Source organism: Fistularia commersonii, chromosome 28 (genome assembly GCF_037954325.1).
Source record: "Fistularia commersonii isolate RoL2024-O1a breed Wild chromosome 28, RoL_Fcom_v1.0, whole genome shotgun sequence".
Taxonomy (NCBI): domain Eukaryota; kingdom Metazoa; phylum Chordata; class Actinopteri; order Syngnathiformes; family Fistulariidae; genus Fistularia; species Fistularia commersonii.
The window spans coordinates 9525533-9544141 of NC_141311.1; the positions used below are offsets into that span (position 1 = coordinate 9525533).

Consider the following 18609-nt stretch of genomic DNA (forward strand, 5'->3'; position numbering starts at 1 on the left):
CTGTTACCAGTGATGGGAGTTAGTCCTTCAAACACCTGCAGTGGCCTTCACTCAGTCCCTGCCTGTCAGGATGACTGAAGATTAAAAAAAACTACATAAAACTGAACATAACATATGCCAGTTTCTTTTGTACTAACTTGAAATACTTTATTACCAGTAAAGTGAAACTGAATGAAGTTTTGAAAGCTTCCTCTTTACTGTATTTATGCTGGTGCACACACACACACACACACACACACACACACACACACACACACACACACACGTGTGTATATAGACGACAGTCAGCAGGCAGACAATATATATATATATATACATATATACATGTATATATATATATATACATATATCACAGCATCATATATATATATATATATATATATAATAAACATGATTAAGTGGATTTTCCCTGGGAGATATCATTTTTGTTATATCAAAAAAACAGCTTTCTTTTACCTTTTACTTTCCGTTTCAATTAGTTGATGACGTATGATATCCCCGCCTCTATTTGTCTGTGGACCAATAAGGGATCTCCACATTTTGACAACACGGAAGTGCTCTGGACGTAAACATAAGTGGACACGTCGGCCGTGTTCCGAAATGCAAAAATTACAACATTGACTTTTATATGTTGTTGTTGTTGTTTAAATATTGTTGATTTTGATCCGTTTTGCCGCTCACAGCATCAGAATAACAACTTTAAGCGGCTGGGTTCAATCCGAATACAGCCGCTAGCAACTCGAGCTAACTTTCACACGGCGTAGCCTAACAGAACGCTTTCCGATGGCGTCGCCCGACCGTGAGGAAGACTCCGGCCAGCCTCTGGCCTTGGAGAGGTACGGCAGCGCCGAGGCATGGAAGTATTTCGCTAAGGAGGGAGCGATGGAGAGGAGAAGAGACGGCGGGGGTGGCGAGTCTAGAGGAAACACCGCGGTCGGGTTTTTCAAAGTAAGGGTTTATAGAACCCCCCGCGGCGCTCGTTTGATTGACAGCTGGTCCCCTGTCAGTGTCTGCCTGCTGACTGTCGTCTTCCATCCCAGAGTGTGTTCCTGCCCCAGGGCTTCCCCGATAGCGTCTCCCCGGATTACCTGCACTACCAGCTCTGGGACACCGTGCAGGTACACAAGTTTTGAAAGCACAGTCTGCCTCTCGATCACTGATCTTTACGCGATTGCTTTGTTGCCATAATATTCAGATTTCTGTAGTCGTTTGCCAATTTAACGCGCTTGTGATTTCCCAAATTCTCTCCTAATCCTTGACAGTTTTTTTTTTTAATATTTATTAGCTAATTAAGTGCAGAAGTTTAGAGTTTTCTGAGATTTTGCAGATTTCCACTTTTTGGTCACTTCGTTTCATTAATTACTTGGAGGGGGTTGCATGGGAGTTTGATTACACCTTCTCCATTCCAATTGTTGGACTTTTTATGTAATGTATTGCAGATTTAATCACTTGTTGGTATTCAGGAGTTTTATTGCTGATTCCAGTGTGTTTTTATTTAATGCGCTTTGGCTATTTACGCATATGTTTTTAATTTCTTGCAAATTTAATGGAATTTCTTGAAGAGTTTTCAGCTGAGTTTTATTGAAAATAAGTTGCTGAGATTATGCAAGTTAATGGTGATGTGACAAATTTTTTTTTATTAATAATTCCTTTTTCACTAATCTTTTTCTGCAAATTGTGATGACACTTTTTTGAGATAAGACAAGATAAACTTTATTGATTCCCATAGGGGAAATTCTTTTGTCACAGCAGCATAACAGTTATAATGTTAATAAAAAGGAAAATAATTATGAACATAAATATAAATAGACAGAAGATAGAAAGACATCCATAAATAAATAGATAGCAAATAAATTGACATTAGACAACATCAGGGAACAGTGAGGGTGAAAAATACACAACCAGAACTAAACAACAATATAAATAGAGTGACAAAAATAAATAGCAATGAATAAAATAAATAAAATAAATACATAAACAAACAATCGGCAGGATGTGTGAGGGCTAGGACAAATAAGGATAAGAGACACAGCAGAATTTGGACATGGCATGTGAATGGGTGAGATCGTGAATGGAGTAAGGTAGTGAGATTGTGGAAGCAGCACAGGTGCACTCAGGTTGGTCAGAGTTGTGGCCTGTCCAGACTGCTGTTATACAGTCTGATGGCCGTGGGCATAAAGGAGCGTATGAAGCGTTCGGTTCTGCATCGGGTGGGATGAACCTTTGGCTGAAGGAGCTGCCCATCAGCCACAGCTTGTCGTGCAGGGTGTGGGAAGGATTGTCCAGGATAGCTCCCAGTTTGTCCTTCACCGTCCCCACTGCCACAGATTGAAGATGGTCCAGGTTCAGTCCCACCACCGAGCGGGCTTTCCTCACTCTTATTGTGCCTGTTGACCTCACCAGTCCTGGCGACGCCCCATCAGCACACGATACCGAAGAAGAGTGCACTGGCTACCATAGACTGGTCGAAGGTCTTGAGGAGTCCGCTCCAGATGCCAAACAACCTCAGTCTCCCCAGGATGAACATCCTGCTCTGACCCTCCCTGTAGAGTCCATCAGTGTTGTGTGTCCAGTCCAGTTTATAGTTAATGTGGACCCCAAGGTACTCTAAGGAGTCCACTATCTCTACCTCTTCATCCTGGATGGTGATTGGTACCTGTCTCCTTCGATTCTTCCGCAAGTCTTCAACCACCTCCTTGGTCTTGTTTGAGGTGGTTCTGGTTGCTCTACACAATAAAACTCGCGATCAGACCTCTGTACTCCTCCTCGTTGTCATTGTTGATGCATCCAACGATGGAAGAGTCATCGGAGAACTTCTGGAGGTGGCAGGAACTGGAGTTGTACTGAAAGTCAGAGGTAAAGAGGATGAAGTGGAATGGAGACAGGACAGTACCTTGGGGCGCTCCTGTGCTGCACGCAACGGCCTCGGAAACACAGCCTTTCACCCTGACATACTGCGGCTGTCCTGTGAGGTAGTCCAGGATCCAGGCAGTGATGTCAGGGTGAAGTTGCATACTCAGCAGCTTGTCCTTGAGGGGGGTGGGTTGGATGCTGTTAAAGGAACTAGAGAAGTCAATGAAGGTGACTCACAGCGCTTCCTGCACCCTCAAGGTGGGCACTTTTTGTTGCTTTTGCTTTATTACCTGTGAAACTCTCCCTGTCAGGCCTTCTCCAGCTCTCTGTCGGGGACTCTGGCCACTCAGGCATCCCTCAAAGGTGTCGGCGTTGGAAACCAGGAGGCGACAGTCGCTGCAGCCACGGTCACCTGGTTATTAAGAGGTAAAATGATAGGAACTGCAAGTGTCTTGTGATTGATTATTGGTTTCTCTCCTGAGTAAACCAGTGTTTCCCCTACAGATGGGACCAGCATGTTGGGCAGGATCCTCTTCGCCTGGCTGAAAGGGTGAGATAACAGTCTGATATCTGTCTCAGGGTGATGGAAACTTGATAAACTAAGGCAGCATCAAGTGTCTAATCGCGTATTTACAACTCCAAATACAAGAATCTGATTATTTTTAATGGAGTTCACTGTTGTAAACCATGGCTTATAAATTCCTTTCAGTTTACCTTCAGGTTGTCTTCAGAAGCTTTTTTAAGGGCTGCTGATTATATGAGGGCAAACATGGACATTGTCCTGGGCCCATAAATGTTTTTCTTCGAATGGGGCTTCAGAAAAAAACTTGCATTCTGTCATTACCCATAATCTGGCAACAAATATCAGCCCAAGGATGTAAACTATTTCAGTCAACTGTGATATAATAGCAGCACAGTGAAGGTTCATTGATCAGCATTGTCGCTGCATAGCAGGAAGGTTTATGGTTTAAATCTGGCGGTTCACTGGCTGCTCGCTGTATGGGGTCTCCATGTTGTTGGACTTCCTCTGACTGTCCAAAAACAGTCAGCGGGTTAACTAAAGAGTCTTAAATTGTCCAAAGATATGAATGGGAGTGGATGTTTTTTTTTTATGACTGACTGCTTAATAGTCCCGGCTAAGCACCACCTCTTTATAATTTTATCTAATGTACAGTGGAACATTCAAAAAAAATTTCTCCGACTTCGGCCTCTTCTGAACATCAAAATAGGTATTGAGTGGTTAAAAATTGACAAATGGTTGTGTCTCCATTTTAGGAATAAACTGGACTCTGAGGCCAAGAAGTGGAGGTATGCACGGTGCGATGGCACGCACCTTTTAATGCTGCCTTACGATCGCTCCAGTTGTCCCAAGTCCTTAGCTGTAGCATTTCTTCCAGGCTGGTCGCCGACGTTCTCAATGATGTCGCCATGTTCATGGAAATAATGGCCCCCTACTTCCCCGCCTGTTTTACCCTGATTGTGTGCACCTCGGGGATCTTTAAGGTAAAAAGATGGGAAACATTCTAACATGAATCTATGATCTGTCTGCGAAAGATTCTCACAAAAAGTATTGATATTTATCATCTCAAGCGATCTTTGTAACACACCAATATTTCCGATACAGACTTAGTGATCAGCTCTTCTCTGACCCCTGCAGGTCAAAATGCCTTAGTGTCCCTGAATTTAAAAAGTCTAAAATTTAGAAATAATGAACTTGACTGGTATTTGTGTAGTCTGGGGGTCGGCAATATTCAATACTCAGAGAGGCATTTGGACCCCATTTCCTGCAGAAAAAGAAAACACCAGGAGCCTAAAAAACATTTTGTCATCTAAAATGAAGATAGGCCGCATGTATCTTTTTTTCCCTTTATGCTATATATATAAAAAAAAAATAGTGTGTTGCAGTGATGAAATCAATGAAGTGCTACAGAGAAAAAGCAATTACTTTTCTTCATGCAATAAAAACATTTTGAACTCTGAAAAAAAACAGACGTTGGGTTATAGAAAATAAATACTCAATATCTATTTGAGTTCTGCTCATATTTAGGAAAAAAAAGGCCGAATTCAAATGATCCCCCTGTAATAAACCAAAAATGTTTTTTACATTCTTGTGCTGTCTTTGTTTGGGCGTGTGTACTGGGGTGTTCTTTCATCTGTCACTGTAATTAATGAAAGGACTATCTCACTACTGCAACACTGTAAAATATATCTAAAAAATGAAATAGCCATAAAAATATTTATTTTATTTGGTTAATGGTTAATGGTTAATTTTTGCTTCTGAACCTCAGTGCACAAGATTTGTATGTCAAGGCTGTAAAAGCTCAATAAATGGCGTTGCCGGCAGGGGATGCACATCAGCAGCAATTTTGACGCATATATTGAGTGACAATAGAAATTAAATATTAGTGCTTCGGCATCACAGCATGAAGGACCCTGGTTTATATGAAATACTCATTAATAATTCTCCAAAGCAAGAGGGAGTGGGTAGCTCACCCCTGGTGCAGACAAAGATTTGACAAAATGCTGGCGAGCCGCAATGCCTGGATCATTTCTGAAGTTGAAATGTGACATGTAACACGGTTGACAGCAGCTCAAATGATCAATTACCACATTAACCACACACACACACACACACACACACACACACACACACACCTCCTGGCAAATTGAAGGATTATTCATCTGGACTATGTTCTAACAGGATTAAGCATAATGTTGATTTCATCTGTGATGACATCTTATAAGATGAAAAACTCTCTCAACTACCAATGTTTTTTGTTGGCTTTTTTTTTTTTTTTTTAAATTGTGCTAATTCTCCGAGACACTATACATAAAACACGATACATATTTTAGAGACATTAGAGATGACTCCATGTGCACCTCCCTCCCTGAGAGGAGAGAGCCCCAGTATTTTCCTTGAGCCCCTCTGGTTTTCCCCTGGTGTGTTACCGGCACAAAAGCTGAGGATCTTGGTTCTTTCTTGTCCATGTGCGGGCACCAGTCAATTGTCGGAGTGGCCGGCGGCGCGACCAGAGCGGCTCTGACGGTTCACCAAGCTCGGCGGGACAACATGGCTGACGTTTCCGCGAAAGATGGCAGCCAGGTACTCACAGAAGTACCCCTTCAGTATTTAACACTTCTAAAAAGTACCCATTTACTGTAAGTCGTGTCTTTCACTTCCACAGGAGACGCTGGTGAATCTGGCCGGGCTGGTGGTCAGTTTGACCCTCATCCCCCTGGTCACCGACAATCCGCTGTGAGTGTTGGAACCTGGACAATAGTCCACTGATGCTAACCATAATCAAATTAAAACACAAAGCAAATGCAAAATAGATAAACCCTGACTAACTAAATTTAGGGAGGTTTTGAGAAACTCGCCCATTTGGAATAAAAGAAAAGTCTTCATTTTCATCTTCATCTCCAATGCAGGCTGACTCTCAGCCTCTTTTTTCTCTTCACCGTCCTTCACCTGTTCTCCAACTACAAGGCGGTTCGCTCGGTCGTCATGGAAACCCTCAACGAGGCACGCCTTTCCATCCTGCTGCAGCAGTACCTGCGTGATGGACGGGTGCTGAACCCTCAAGAGGCCAACTGGAAAGAGCCGGTTTTCTTGGGTATGCAGCGCTTGAGAAAATGCAACTCAAATCCAAATCACTCGGTCTAAAGACGCTGCCGGAGATCAACACGAGTCACAGGGGTGACAATAACTCTGTGACTGAAGTGTAACCATGGCAACCGGTGATCTAACTGTGATTGCCAGTGAAGCGCCAATCTGGACATCTTGGCATGGGAACAAGGATTATCCAGCGCCCTTCATTAACCCCATAGCTTTGGGAAAAGTAATTCCCCATGTTTCCAAAGCAATTGAATTTACTAAATTTATTTTATTGATGCTGTTCATTTGAGGAACTGTTCTTGAAATGGTAGAAATATATTTTAATTCTTAATTTTAAAACAGCGCTTACTAAGACAAACAGTTTTGACTTCACTTTTGTGCGCTTTTTTTCCCCCAGAGTTTAAGAAAACACTGCCAATCAAATTGGGCGTACGGCTGCAGGAGGTTGTACTAAGGTGCCGGAACTCAGCGTGTGCTCACAAAATTAAAAGAAATATTAGCCAACAGATCAAACACAGTCTGATACAACCTGTCTTATCTTTAGCCCTGAGGAACTCAATCAGGCTTTGAAGAAAAACAACACACCGCCTTACCTGTTAGGAGTGAGAAAAGGTAGGTGAAGAGTAACGCATCTGAGTTTCACTATGGGGTGGTTCTTTTTTTTAAATTGCAATGAACGATTTTTCTTTTTAGGCCAAATTTGTGTTTGTTTGGGAGCTGAGGCGACGGCACAGGACGAGATCAGGGCCATGTGCCAAGCAGTGTGGCTCCGCAGCACGTTGGGCTCTGTGGCACCTTGTCAAGAAGATCACCTGGAAACGGTGCAGGAGAGTCACCTATTAATGGACAGAATTTTCAGTCCATTTATCAAAGGTGCACAGAAACATACACACAAAGTTGAAAATCACTTCATTAATTTTTTTTTATAGTCAAGTAGATTCATTTTATGTCATCAACAGGCGTGGAAGCCGCAGGGTGGGACATAAAGCGACCTCTGCTGGACTGGGATGAGTGGCGGGTCGAGTGGAAAACAAAATGTGACTGAGCTTTGAGACAGTATTGGAGCCGTCATCAGTAGCCATCACAGTAGTCATTAAAACATTTTATTTTCAGTATGAACGGCGTTCGTATTTCTGTTAATCGGCCAAGCGATAAAGCAACATTGTTAAAGGGAAGATCAAGACGTTGGAGGATTTCAAGTACATCAGGTCAACAGTCCAGAGCAGCGGAGAGTGTGGAAAAGAGGTAAAGAAACAGGTTCAAGCGGGTTGGAATGGGTTGAGAAAAGTGTAAGGGGTGTTATGGGATAGAAGACTATCAGCCAGAATGAAAGGAAAGGTGGACAAGGCAGTGGTGAGAACAGCGATGAACTGTATGTAACTAGAAACAGTTACAATGATGAAAAGACAGGAGGCAGAGCTAGAGGTTGCAGAGATGATGATGTTCAGGTTGTCCTTGGGAGCGACCAGGATGGATAGGATCAGGAATGAGTCCGTCAGAGGAACAATGCATGTTAGATGTTTTGGAGAGAAGGTCAGAGAAGCCAGGCTGAGATGGTTGGGTCATGTAGAGAGGAAGGATAGTTAATATATTGATAAATGGATGCTGGAATTGGAGCTGCCAGTCAGGAGGTCTAGAGGAAGACCAAAGAGAAGATTTATGGATGTCGTGAGAGAAGAAATGAAGGTAGTTGGTGTGGGGGGAGGAGGATCGAGGGAATAGGGTTAGATGGAGATGGTTGATTTACTTCAGCGACTTCTGAAGGGAAAAGACGAAAGGAGAAGAAGAAGAAGATTTTTTACATTTCTATTTTCATGAAAATCCTTAATACCAGTTTGAGAGCAGGAAGCACTGGGGGAGAATGGGGTTTAAAGATGGACGCAACTTCATCCACAAGGGGGCGATAATGAGAAATACTGCGATTTTTAAGGGCCGAGAAGAAAAACAACATCCGGTTTTATGACGCCAACTATATTTTCGTTTAACAGTGAAAGTAGACATTGTAAGGATCATCAAATCCTGGAACGGCCTGCATGAATAAAGCAATCTGACACAAAACGACAATGAAGAAAAAATAATTTGATATTATTATGTTATATTACCAAAACGTCGATTACCACAGTTCAATACTACCACTTAATTCTTTCGTTTCGTCGCATGAACTATGCCATTATTTTGAAATCCCTGTCGTCTCTAATCATCGCTAACTTGACTGTTCGGTCCAAAAAAACAAAATAAAACTAGCTACTAAAGTGTTATTCGCACGGCCGATTTTTTCTTCACAATGGGTCGTTATAAATGCGCTTATAATTGCGAAAATACCAACGAATCGGACGTGAAGTATTTCAAGTGAGTATCGACTTATTGTCATTTATAGCATTGCTAGCTATGTATGAGCCGCCGTAAGCTAGTCTCATAAAGTCTGCCTCACTTTGTCTCAGCATTTTATTTCGTCAAAAAAACACCGAACTTGATGTGTATTGGAAAAAAAACAATAGTAGTTTTTTCTTTCTTTTCCATGAATGGGTTTGTTTATAGTTGCTGTTGTTGTTGTTATTATTGCAGTTTAAATAACAGGTTTAGTTTACTATCCCCTTATCAACCATAACTGACGGATTCTACCTCACTCAAATATAATATATGGCGTAAAACTGAAATGAGGTTGATACAAAGATCGTGCATTTTGCTGGTGTTAAACCCAAGTTCCACTTTCACAATTTTATCAACAATTTTTAGAGTAAAAGAAATTAATTAGTTATCATTTGAAATCTGACACTAAACTGGTGTTCCACAATGTCAAATCATCTGTCCTAAAGTTGTTTTTTTTTTTTTTTTACACACAAGAAAATAAACTTTAACATATACACATTTTTTCTCATCAGGTTCCCGCTATACAACCAGCGGAAACTGAAGAAATGGCTGGCCAATATGAACTGGAAGGACTGGACGCCGTCTCGGTTCTCCGTGCTGTGCAGCAAGCACTTTGAGGAGCGATACATCGAGAGGACAGGCAAGTCGGTCACCCTGAAAGAAGATGCAGTTCCCACCTTGTTTCAGTCCCCCGTTGAGAAAAGGAAGGTTGGTGCCTATGAACTGTACAAAAAAATGCCACTTTGTAAAAATATAAATAGCTGATGATGTGTTTTATGATGGATTGTCACTGTCTCCTTGATTTAGGCTTCTGTCAGTCCCAGGAGTAGGAGACACAAGGTGAGATGTAGCTATTAGTGTTGCTACAAAGACGTGGTGTCCTCAATCTGGCAGCCATCATCTGCAGCGGGATGTGAACCCTATATTGGTGTTTTCCCGTGTCCTGCACAGCAATCTGCCACCAAACCGTCACAGGCCAGTCCAGCTGAGCCCCAAGTGACAACAACAACAACAACAACAACAACAACAACACTTGGGGCGCCAGATGACCATCAGCCTGACCAGACAGAGGATGAGCCTGATGGGTGAGTTCTTTGCTTTTTTTTTTTGGTCTGCAGACATTTTGATCACCGTCACTGATCTGTTTGTTTATTGATCAGGGATAAAGACTCTCCAAAGAAACCTGATAAATGGAGGATTATTGTTGACGAAGGGCTGATGAAGATTGACTCATTTCCACATTTTTTCCACGGAGATTACTGTGTACCTCAGGTAAGGGGCTACAGGTGGGGACTCGTACCAAATGGTTGAAAAAAATCTATTTATGATGCCACATTAGCATCGCACACAGTTGATGTGTTTCCCATATAGTAACAATATATTACTTTAGTCATTGAAAATATATACTATCTATTTAATCAAACACTTCAATGAGTCCTTGAAGGTGCAGCCCCACAGATAACGTAATAGGCAAACTCTGCAGTCAAAATGGCTTGTAGCAGCTGAAAAATGTTGTGTTGAACTATGCATTCACGCAAAATCCAGAATGGTGTTTGTGAGTCCATTGTATCTCGTCATGCAGAGGTTTGCTGTTTGCGCTGCAGAGAAGCCAGCATTTGTGTAAAATCCAGTGCACTTCATTAACATGGCGAGGACAGTGTGCCATTGCACAAGTCAATGTCCTTGTGTTGGCCATTGAATCAACTTTATTACAACTAATGATTAATTGTCAATGAATGAAAATAGAAACACTGCTGTCTTGTATTGGGAACTGATTGGTTTTACATTACTGCCAACCAGAGGGATATCCAGTGGGCTCCTGACAGTCATCCCACTGTAAGTACACATGATGTCCAACTTCAGTATTCCAAGTGTATATTGTCAAGCATTTTAATCACATGCACCTCTGTATTTTTGCGCAGATGGACTCCAAAGGTCCTGAAAATGTGATCAAGGTAGGTCTGTTCCAACATGATGCCTCTAAAGGACCTCAATAAAAGGTAGGCGAGAAAAAAGCTTTTTTGAATATGTTGCCGTTTGCCGTTGTGATGGTAGGTGAGCGAGCCGTGGCAGTGGCTGGGCCTGGACGTCAGGGGGCCCCTGCCGCAAACACCCAGCAGAAACAAGTACATTCTGACTCTGACGGATTACTACTCCAAGTGGGTGGAAGCGGTTCCCATAGAGTCCTGCGTGCCCTCCACCGTGGCCAAGCAGGTGACGGACATCATCCGTCACTTTGGCTTTCCGCTCAGGATCCTCTCCAGACTGCCCCATGACATCATCCACAAAGTGAGCGTCGAAATTCAAGTGTCCTGAATCTATTTGAATTTAAAACGGGAACCGATTAGTCTGTCAGCTAGTCGGTTTTTGAACCCGCTCTGGTGCTTCACAGGGCTTCGCATCAGGTTACTAGGCCAACATGTTCTACTATAAACAGAGCTTGCATATTTTGAGACTTCAAATAGGATGAAGCTGAAGTTTCAAACCCTTCCCGACTCACTGACCATTTGTTCTCCTAGATGACATAGCCATTGCACGTTTACACAACGCCGTGTTGTGAACTCACAACATGACATAAGATTTCTCATGTTGTGACATTAAATCTGTCTGATGAGTAGCCGGTGTTTGACATGCTGTCCACTGTGTGCATGATGTCCATGCTAGATCAACAGAGAACTGAAGGATCAGCTGACCGTCACCATTGCTCTCCTGGTCCACCATCAGCAGACCGGGACTGCAGATCTAACCACACAACAACTGATAGACAGGTAATCTATTCTATTCTTCAAAAAGAGGCAGCAAAGAGTTATAGTAGTCCACACTCATGCCTCACAGTGAGCGTTCTCGCTGTGTGGAGTCTCCAGGTTCTTCTGCTTCCTCTCACCGTCCAAAAACACACTTCCCTGTTGGAGCAAGATGAGATTGACTCATGCTCTACTGATCAGACTTGTCTTTGTAGAGGAATCAAAGCTGTCACCTCACAGGAATTAGTAACAGCTTGAAACATTTCGCTGCAAAGCACTAGGCGGAAGGTCACGCAAATGCAATGTCTGCTTCAACTCTTCTATCACACATGCAGAGAATTCTTGAAGCAATTGAATATTTCAATATAGTTTTACAATGTGGTTACATTACATTAGTCATTCAGCAGACGCTTTTATCCAAAGCGACTTACAAAAATTGCAGTTCAATAACCGAAAATCCAAAGTACTAGTAGTCGTTATTCAGAGGTTCCACTCCAAGACACCCTTCTGGCATTTTCCTCTGAAAGGCTGAACCACTGGAGGATTTTCCTCCTTGCAAAATCACCTTGACCACTGAACCTTTTATTAAACTAGGATAACCCTTGATACTGATCCAATAAAGTATGTCCTTGTAAACATTGGTTTCCTCCTATTTTGTTCCATCCTCGGACAGAATGGTGAGTGATCTAGTTGAGGAGCATGCTGCCGACTGGGACGTCTACCTTCCAGCCAAAGTTTTCAGTCTGTGCTTCCAAGAGCACTCGGAGACAAAGGAGAGGCCTTTTTCTGTGCTTTGCTGCAAAGGAGCGGAGCCGGTCCAAACCCCCCGGGGTCTGGATGTGAGTGTGGGAGTTTGGCTTTTCAGTGTATCGCTCAGCTGTTGCTCAGAGTGACCTTCGACTCTTCTTGTCCAACAGTTTGTCCACTCGAAGATTGGAGAGAGCACATTTGTGATTTGTCACAGTTAAGTTTGGTGAGTTGAAGAATTCTGTGTGAACATATCTATTACACAATGTTTCACAACATTTGTTTTAGTGTCCCAAATGACTGTATTATCTTTCAGCTCAACTGAAGAAGAAAAGAAATCAAGCTGGAGGTGGAAATATTTGGCCTCCAGGATGTTCTGACCTCATAGATTATCACAGGAAGGCTGCCCTTCACGTTAAGCCCTGATAGATAGAAGCGAATGTGATGACTTCTCTTGGGTAACTGTTGAAGACAATCTTTTATCTTTTAGAGATACAAAAGCATTGCTTGATGGCCCAGTAATGTATCATCTGGACGCTGCGATGGTCCCAGATTGAGACAGGATGTAACTGAATGGTTCCTACAACTTATTGTCGATACTGCATATATGTGAAGGAATGACCGTGCTTTTGGGGAAAAAAAAGTTTAAGTAAGCTCTCCTTGAACTAAAACTTCACAAACACCCCTCTGTGACCAGCGAATGCTCAAGTAGAAGTGGTGTCACCTTGCCTCAGTTAGGAGTCGTCAGCTCCTGTGGATTCAGCTGTGCTCTCTCGCTGTGTTGACAGCAGCTGTCAAGACCACAGTAGGTCCTCTCACAATGAAGGATCCAGAGAGTGAGATGAATCATCAGACTTTACGTGCGCGTTATCATGCATAAAAGTCATGGCTCTTTCAATGAAGCGTGGCAGTATTTTTACCATACAAGTGTTTTCCCTTTTCTTTTGTTCTGCCTGACAAAAAGGCATTCACATAGACATGAATGAAAAACATCAATGGCTCCTATTTTAATGTGCACTTCACATGAATGAATGGGAGCAGGTTGAGTTTGTTGCCCCCTGTCGGTTGCTTTGGGAACAACATGCAACCCCTATGACTGCGAGCTCAGTTGTCGCTGTGCGGTGGAGGCGTTTTTTTTTTTCCTTGAGTGCAATCAACCGCAAGAAATGGTGAGTAGGGATAACCTACCGCTTACAGTGTTACTATCTGATAATATTGTCAAACTCGACTTTTGACAATCCGCTAACTCTTCTCTGTGCGTCAAAATGTACGTTATTGGCAGAGAAAGCAAGACTGCCACAAAAAGCGATAAATTAGAAGCTGATGCCTTTGTTTAGCTAACCCCCGCTAACACTGTGTAGCTCACCTACGTTGGTGAACACATCCGTGTCTCGCTTTCGGATAGTAACGTTTAAATCGAGTTGATACCGATCCAGATATATACGGCTAGTATTGTTTTAGACGGTTGACGGACTAGCTTTAAAGTTTATATGGGATTAAATGTTTGGCAACAACGAGGAAGCATACTAGCCCAAGTTGGCAGTAGCCGCTTAGCTTGGCTGGTGCTATCTGACAACAACTCCCGATTTAAACCGAATGCGGAACCTGATATTTAAAGTTCGCTACACGACCTTGGATCGACGCACTTACAAAGCGCCTTCTTTCTCCCGAGTGTCTAGGTTTCACGAGACCTTGGAGTAGTTATATTTGATGCTAACAGTTTTTTATTTAACCCAATCGGTGGCTTAAGTCTCCACCGCTATGCTAGCATCGTGACAGCTAGCACCTCGGTCCTTCAAAGCTTTGGTGCGCAGGCTTGGGTGTGACGTTTGAAGTAAAAAGGTTGTTTTGAATTCATATTCATCATTTCCAGTTCCTTTACGGCCTGTTTGAAGTTAACGTGGCTTTTACTAATTCGAAATACTGAGAAATCGGACTGCGGATACATGCTAAGTGTTTACCAGACGTACTGAGTCAGAGCGGAGAACTTCCGAGCTTTAATTGGCTTCCGCTTTGCGCGGAGATTCGTGGGCGCCGCTAGTTTGTGGATATTCCTTCTCCAATCTCATAGTTTAATTCTAGAGCAGTCGAGACACTAACCTGCTGGTTAAAACCCTGAAGTCACGGAATCAGATTTTGTGTTTATAATTGCCTTCGCCCCAAGGTGAGCGCCTTTCCCAAGCAAGGTTTGCAGACCTGTGAAATAAAAGGAAGGTACCCCTGAATATGGACCCTTTATTGTTTAAATTGTAGTTATTTTTCTTTGCATTTTTGTAATAGAAATCATATTGCCCAATTTTAACAAAAAAATATGTTGGAGCTTGTCTTTATGAATTAGTTGGAAGAAAAGCGATCAGAAAATAAAGAGAGTCAGGTTTTCCTGATGTGCATGTTGGTCTTGTTCACCCCGACCCACCTCAGGATGTGTTTCTAATGATCCGACGTCACAAGACGACCATCTTCACGGATGCCAAGGAGTCGACCACAGTCTACGAACTGAAACGCATCGTGGAAGGCATCTTAAAGAGGCCCCCCGAAGATCAGAGACTTTACAAGGTAACGCAAGACCATGGATGATTGGTTAGTAAAACTGATCAAGTCCGTCCGATTCCTGCCGCAATTGCACATTTCCGAAAAAAAAAAAAACATCTGTCCACTCTGATTGTCTAGACATGTTGCTGGATTAAAGATTTGTATGAGTTATCTACTTCTCGGTTGGTTGTCGTTGCTTCTGATTTGTGTTTTCACAAGAGCAATATCAAGATCCACAAGCCGTGCCAGGTCATCTCGTTTTATGGGACAGGATGCAGGGGTCAGCAGACCTCAGCAAATGTTTTTAATTTATCAAAGCTGACAAATCATTATCCCATCAATTATTCCCTTGTTGTAAAACTTCTCTTGATCCAATTTCAATAAACCAAATGTATTCGAAATGTGCCCAGAGCAGGATAAGTCATCGAGTTGCAAAATACATTGCAGTTCCTTTTTAAATGATTAATTTGTACATAATGGAAAACACCATAATGGTGTATTTGACACAAAATTTATCTCACTTCACATGGTAATATATTGTGTGTGTACATACATAAATACACATGCACACACACACACACACACACACATATATAGAAAGGAAACTAAATGTCCAGAATTGTGGAAGACATCAGTTATTTGTCTTTCAAAAAAGTTCAAAATAACAGCCAACTGTAATATGATGGTGTTTGTTTGTTTGAAAAGCGTGTTTATGTTTTGAACTCTAACCAGTATTGCTTTCCCTGGAACGAAGAGTAATTCTAACCAGAGTTCATTCACACGGATGTTTACTTTTCTTTGACAGCAGAATTTGGCTTCGAAAAACAGAGGAAAATGGTTTGGATTACAAAATTCTCACAAATTCAGATGCACCAAGAATTGAAATGCAGCATTAATGATCATTTAATTTTGACATGTGATCACCAAGATTTGAATGTACAGTTTACTGATCAGGTCCTTGGGATTTTTTTCTTCTTCTATTTTTTTAGCCAATCTAACCAACACAGCTATACACCATCTGAAAGGGCCAGACGCTGTCCTTTCACAATGTTGCCAGACCCCCTGCGGGATTTTAGATCACTGCGGGAGCAGTCTTTCTGAAATGGGGCACCACTGGTGGCAAGGCAGGGGGCACATGATCAAATTCTAAATAAATCTAATTTTGAATAACATCAAGGTTTCAGGAATCCTGAAATTAAGCTTGTCTCCTTGCCATGGACAACAATGCTCAGAAACTCAAGTCCGTGTAATGACTCAGGATTAATTATTTTTTTCGTTGTGATTTCTTATGACTTTGTGGTACATCAGTAATATAGGCAGATTTGACACTCTTGATGAGTGACTTGTACTGTGTGTGTGGTGGGTCATTCACTGTGAGGTGTTTCGAAAAGTGTTTTCCTCCTGAATGTGAGAGGAAAGTGATTGTAAATACACATGAAACCTGCTAGTTTACAGGAAAGAAGGTGGTTTAATCGTTGAAATCAGATGCCAAAGTTTCTCCAGAGGCTGTTAGTGATCATTGTGCGGGGGGAAAAAAAATCTTGTCATCAGCAGCTTCCTCCTATCCGTTCACTAAAAAAATGTTGGTTTTTTTTTCATCTCCTCTGTCAGGACGATGTGCTGCTGAACGACAGTCAGACTCTCGGGAACTGCGGCTTCACAAATCAAACCGCCCGACCCCAGGCCCCCGCCACTGTGGGATTAGCCTTCCGTCTGAGTGGTAATCACTTCTCTCTCACTGCCATATTTGACATTTTAATTCAACCGGCTGAGGGAGCTCGCTGAGATTCTGCTTGGATCTGATCATCTTTACACTCCGATCTCCCCACACCCACTCCCGCGTTGCCTAACCCAGACGACTCACTCTCTACCGTCACTCTCTGTTTGTTTCCCTTGGCCAGATGAGTCTTTTGAGCAGCTGAGGATCGAGCCCTTCTCTGCCCCGCCAGAGCTCCCTGACGTCATGAAGCCCCAGGACTCAGGCACCACAGCCAATGAGCAGGCAGTACAGTGAGAGAAGGGGCGGGGAACTAGAGGGACACGTGGGGTGGGGGGGTCACAGGGAGGACGCACCGGGAAAGGAGGGAGGGGTAACAATTTTGGGAAATGACGCCCCAGCGATGAGTTGCGTCTTGCAGACCACAGATCTTCAGTTGGACATGAACACGGATTCGCCTTGTTGTGTGTCTGTGGTTGTGTGTGCGTATGAGTGAGAGCGGGTAGATCAAAGTGGTTCATTCTTTCTGAAATCAGTGAACGCATGCTAGATAATTGAGAATTGATCATTTCACGCCAGAGCCCCTCAGACATGCCCGTCGGACTCGTCGCGACACTGTCAGTAATCCAGCGGATTGGAAACGGCTGAATCTAAAGAATTGTACCTCGTATTTAATTCTAGTCTTTGTTTTGGGGGGGGCAAAGTTATTGCCACCTTGTGTTTTTTTTTACTTTGCTGGCTTATATGTGAGAGTCGACACAATGACTTTTTTTTTTTTTTTTTTTTAGGTTTGTGTGTTTATTAAACCATCAATAGGATTTACCCTCTTGTTTTCATTTTTTTCCTCTTGGTCTTCAGCTTGGATGTTTGTTGACCATAGCAGAGGTTTTTTTTCTTCTCAAAGTTACAATCTGTATTTAAAGAGTTATACAAATGTGTAATTTAAAAGGAAAAAAAGAGGATTCAATTGTTAAAGATTAAATTGTTTGCAGAAAATCTTACAGTATACTGATCATTTCCTGGTTCTTCGTAGAGCAGTCCAAGTGCGCATCAGGATGGCTGGCTCATCCACGGTCGATCAATTATCCTGGCCCGATCAATTCCTTTCTGTCACCCTCACACAGCCGGCGCGTTTTCATTGTAAAACGCCAACTTTATCCGTTGGGCCTGGTCAGTAATCAGTTGGTGGTGTTATCAAGTTGCATTTGCAGACGGCACATTTGACCCCTGACCCCGCTCTTATCACCCACTGTGCATGAGTCACACTATGAAAGATAATACTGCATCTTGTTATAAACTTGTCACACAAGTGTCTCTTAAGATGAGGACATTCTAAATCAACACACCAAAACCTGTATATATTCATTTGTAGCACTTGTGAACTGAAAATGCAACAATGAGCAAGAAAAAACTGAACAGCCCTCTCACAGATTTAATATACTAACCTGGAGCTACTCATGTTCAGGAATAAGAAAACCCATTAGGACTGGTAACTGAAATATGTTTAACATGAATAGCTCCAGGTTAGGATATAAATTCTTAAATCTTGTTCAACAAGTTTCAACTAATAGAGAGGAAAACCGGCAGTTCTCCTGGCAGAACCCTGTGCGACCTGCATTTGCACCTCACTGTTGAGTAAGAGTTTATGCTCTCTGCATTCTGAGGATGTGATCTGAAAAAGCAGGTTTTACTGATCAACAGCAACAGGTGGACTTACAGCTGCTTTGACAATGGTTGGCTTATGATCTGCAGAATGTGTACAAATCCATTTACATTATTTCTTAGTTTTCCTTTAGGTATGGCAGCTTCCTTTATAAGCACATAGTTGAAATATAACTTCCTCTTAAATACTGGCCAATACATTTTGCTTCCCCAATTCTTCCTGTTTGTAAAAAAACAACTCAAAAACCCTCCTGAGTTTGTGATTTCAACATGATGCAATGAATATTTTAATTGTCGATGTATGTAGTTCTGCTTTTCTTAATAAATATGTATTTTACGTCGCATGATCGACAGAATAAATCCCCTGT

The 18609-nt window shown here is 42.3% G+C and overlaps 3 protein-coding genes across 4 annotated transcripts; all 3 read left to right on the plus strand.

Annotated features, from left to right (window-relative positions):
• Positions 1 to 528: 528 nt before the first annotated feature.
• Positions 529 to 7584, plus strand: rusf1 (RUS family member 1). 2 transcript variants are annotated; one of them, XM_086175872.1, is made up of 13 exons: positions 529 to 948; positions 1041 to 1118; positions 3165 to 3279; positions 3358 to 3403; positions 4129 to 4161; positions 4251 to 4356; positions 5855 to 5956; positions 6039 to 6109; positions 6283 to 6467; positions 6867 to 6924; positions 7014 to 7081; positions 7163 to 7342; positions 7429 to 7584. In XM_086175872.1, exons 1-13 carry the CDS (start codon positions 784 to 786, stop codon positions 7512 to 7514), a joined length of 1293 nt encoding a protein of 430 aa, XP_086031998.1. In that variant the 5' UTR covers positions 529 to 783; the 3' UTR covers positions 7515 to 7584. The 2 variants fall into 2 exon arrangements, with proteins under 2 accessions (XP_086031998.1, XP_086031999.1); XM_086175873.1 differs by lacking the exons at positions 529 to 948; positions 1041 to 1118 and adding an exon at positions 2935 to 3081.
• Positions 7585 to 8666: 1082 nt separating this feature from the next.
• LOC147217495 (uncharacterized) lies at positions 8667 to 13227 on the plus strand. Its single transcript, XM_086175413.1, has 12 exons — positions 8667 to 8818; positions 9352 to 9547; positions 9647 to 9679; positions 9791 to 9924; positions 10000 to 10111; positions 10640 to 10675; positions 10762 to 10794; positions 10895 to 11128; positions 11504 to 11607; positions 12257 to 12422; positions 12501 to 12556; positions 12647 to 13227. Exons 1-11 carry the CDS (start codon positions 8754 to 8756, stop codon positions 12549 to 12551), a joined length of 1164 nt encoding a protein of 387 aa, XP_086031539.1. The 5' UTR covers positions 8667 to 8753; the 3' UTR covers positions 12552 to 12556; positions 12647 to 13227.
• A 212-nt stretch (positions 13228 to 13439) lies between these two features.
• elob (elongin B) lies at positions 13440 to 18601 on the plus strand. The gene is made up of 4 exons (XM_086175417.1): positions 13440 to 13499; positions 14752 to 14886; positions 16474 to 16582; positions 16764 to 18601. The coding sequence occupies exons 1-4, from the start codon at positions 13497 to 13499 to the stop codon at positions 16874 to 16876; spliced, it is 360 nt and encodes a 119-aa protein (XP_086031543.1). The 5' UTR covers positions 13440 to 13496; the 3' UTR covers positions 16877 to 18601.
• Positions 18602 to 18609: the final 8 nt, after the last annotated feature.

Excerpts from the sequence above, each read along its gene's own strand:
- rusf1 (XM_086175872.1), top strand. The coding sequence starts at position 784 with ATGGCGTCGCCCGACCGTGAGGAAGACTCCGGCCAGCCTCTGGCCTTG. Across the intron at positions 6,110-6,282 it reads CTGGTCACCGACAATCCGCT|GCTGACTCTCAGCCTCTTTT; the intron begins GTGAGTGTTGGA and ends TCTCCAATGCAG. Across the intron at positions 6,468-6,866 it reads GAAAGAGCCGGTTTTCTTGG|AGTTTAAGAAAACACTGCCA; the intron begins GTATGCAGCGCT and ends TTTTTCCCCCAG.
- LOC147217495 (XM_086175413.1), top strand. The coding sequence starts at position 8,754 with ATGGGTCGTTATAAATGCGCTTATAATTGCGAAAATACCAACGAATCG. Across the intron at positions 9,548-9,646 it reads CCCCCGTTGAGAAAAGGAAG|GCTTCTGTCAGTCCCAGGAG; the intron begins GTTGGTGCCTAT and ends TCCTTGATTTAG. Across the intron at positions 9,680-9,790 it reads CCAGGAGTAGGAGACACAAG|CAATCTGCCACCAAACCGTC; the intron begins GTGAGATGTAGC and ends TGTCCTGCACAG.
- elob (XM_086175417.1), top strand. Across the intron at positions 14,887-16,473 it reads AAGATCAGAGACTTTACAAG|GACGATGTGCTGCTGAACGA; the intron begins GTAACGCAAGAC and ends CTCCTCTGTCAG. Across the intron at positions 16,583-16,763 it reads ATTAGCCTTCCGTCTGAGTG|ATGAGTCTTTTGAGCAGCTG; the intron begins GTAATCACTTCT and ends TCCCTTGGCCAG.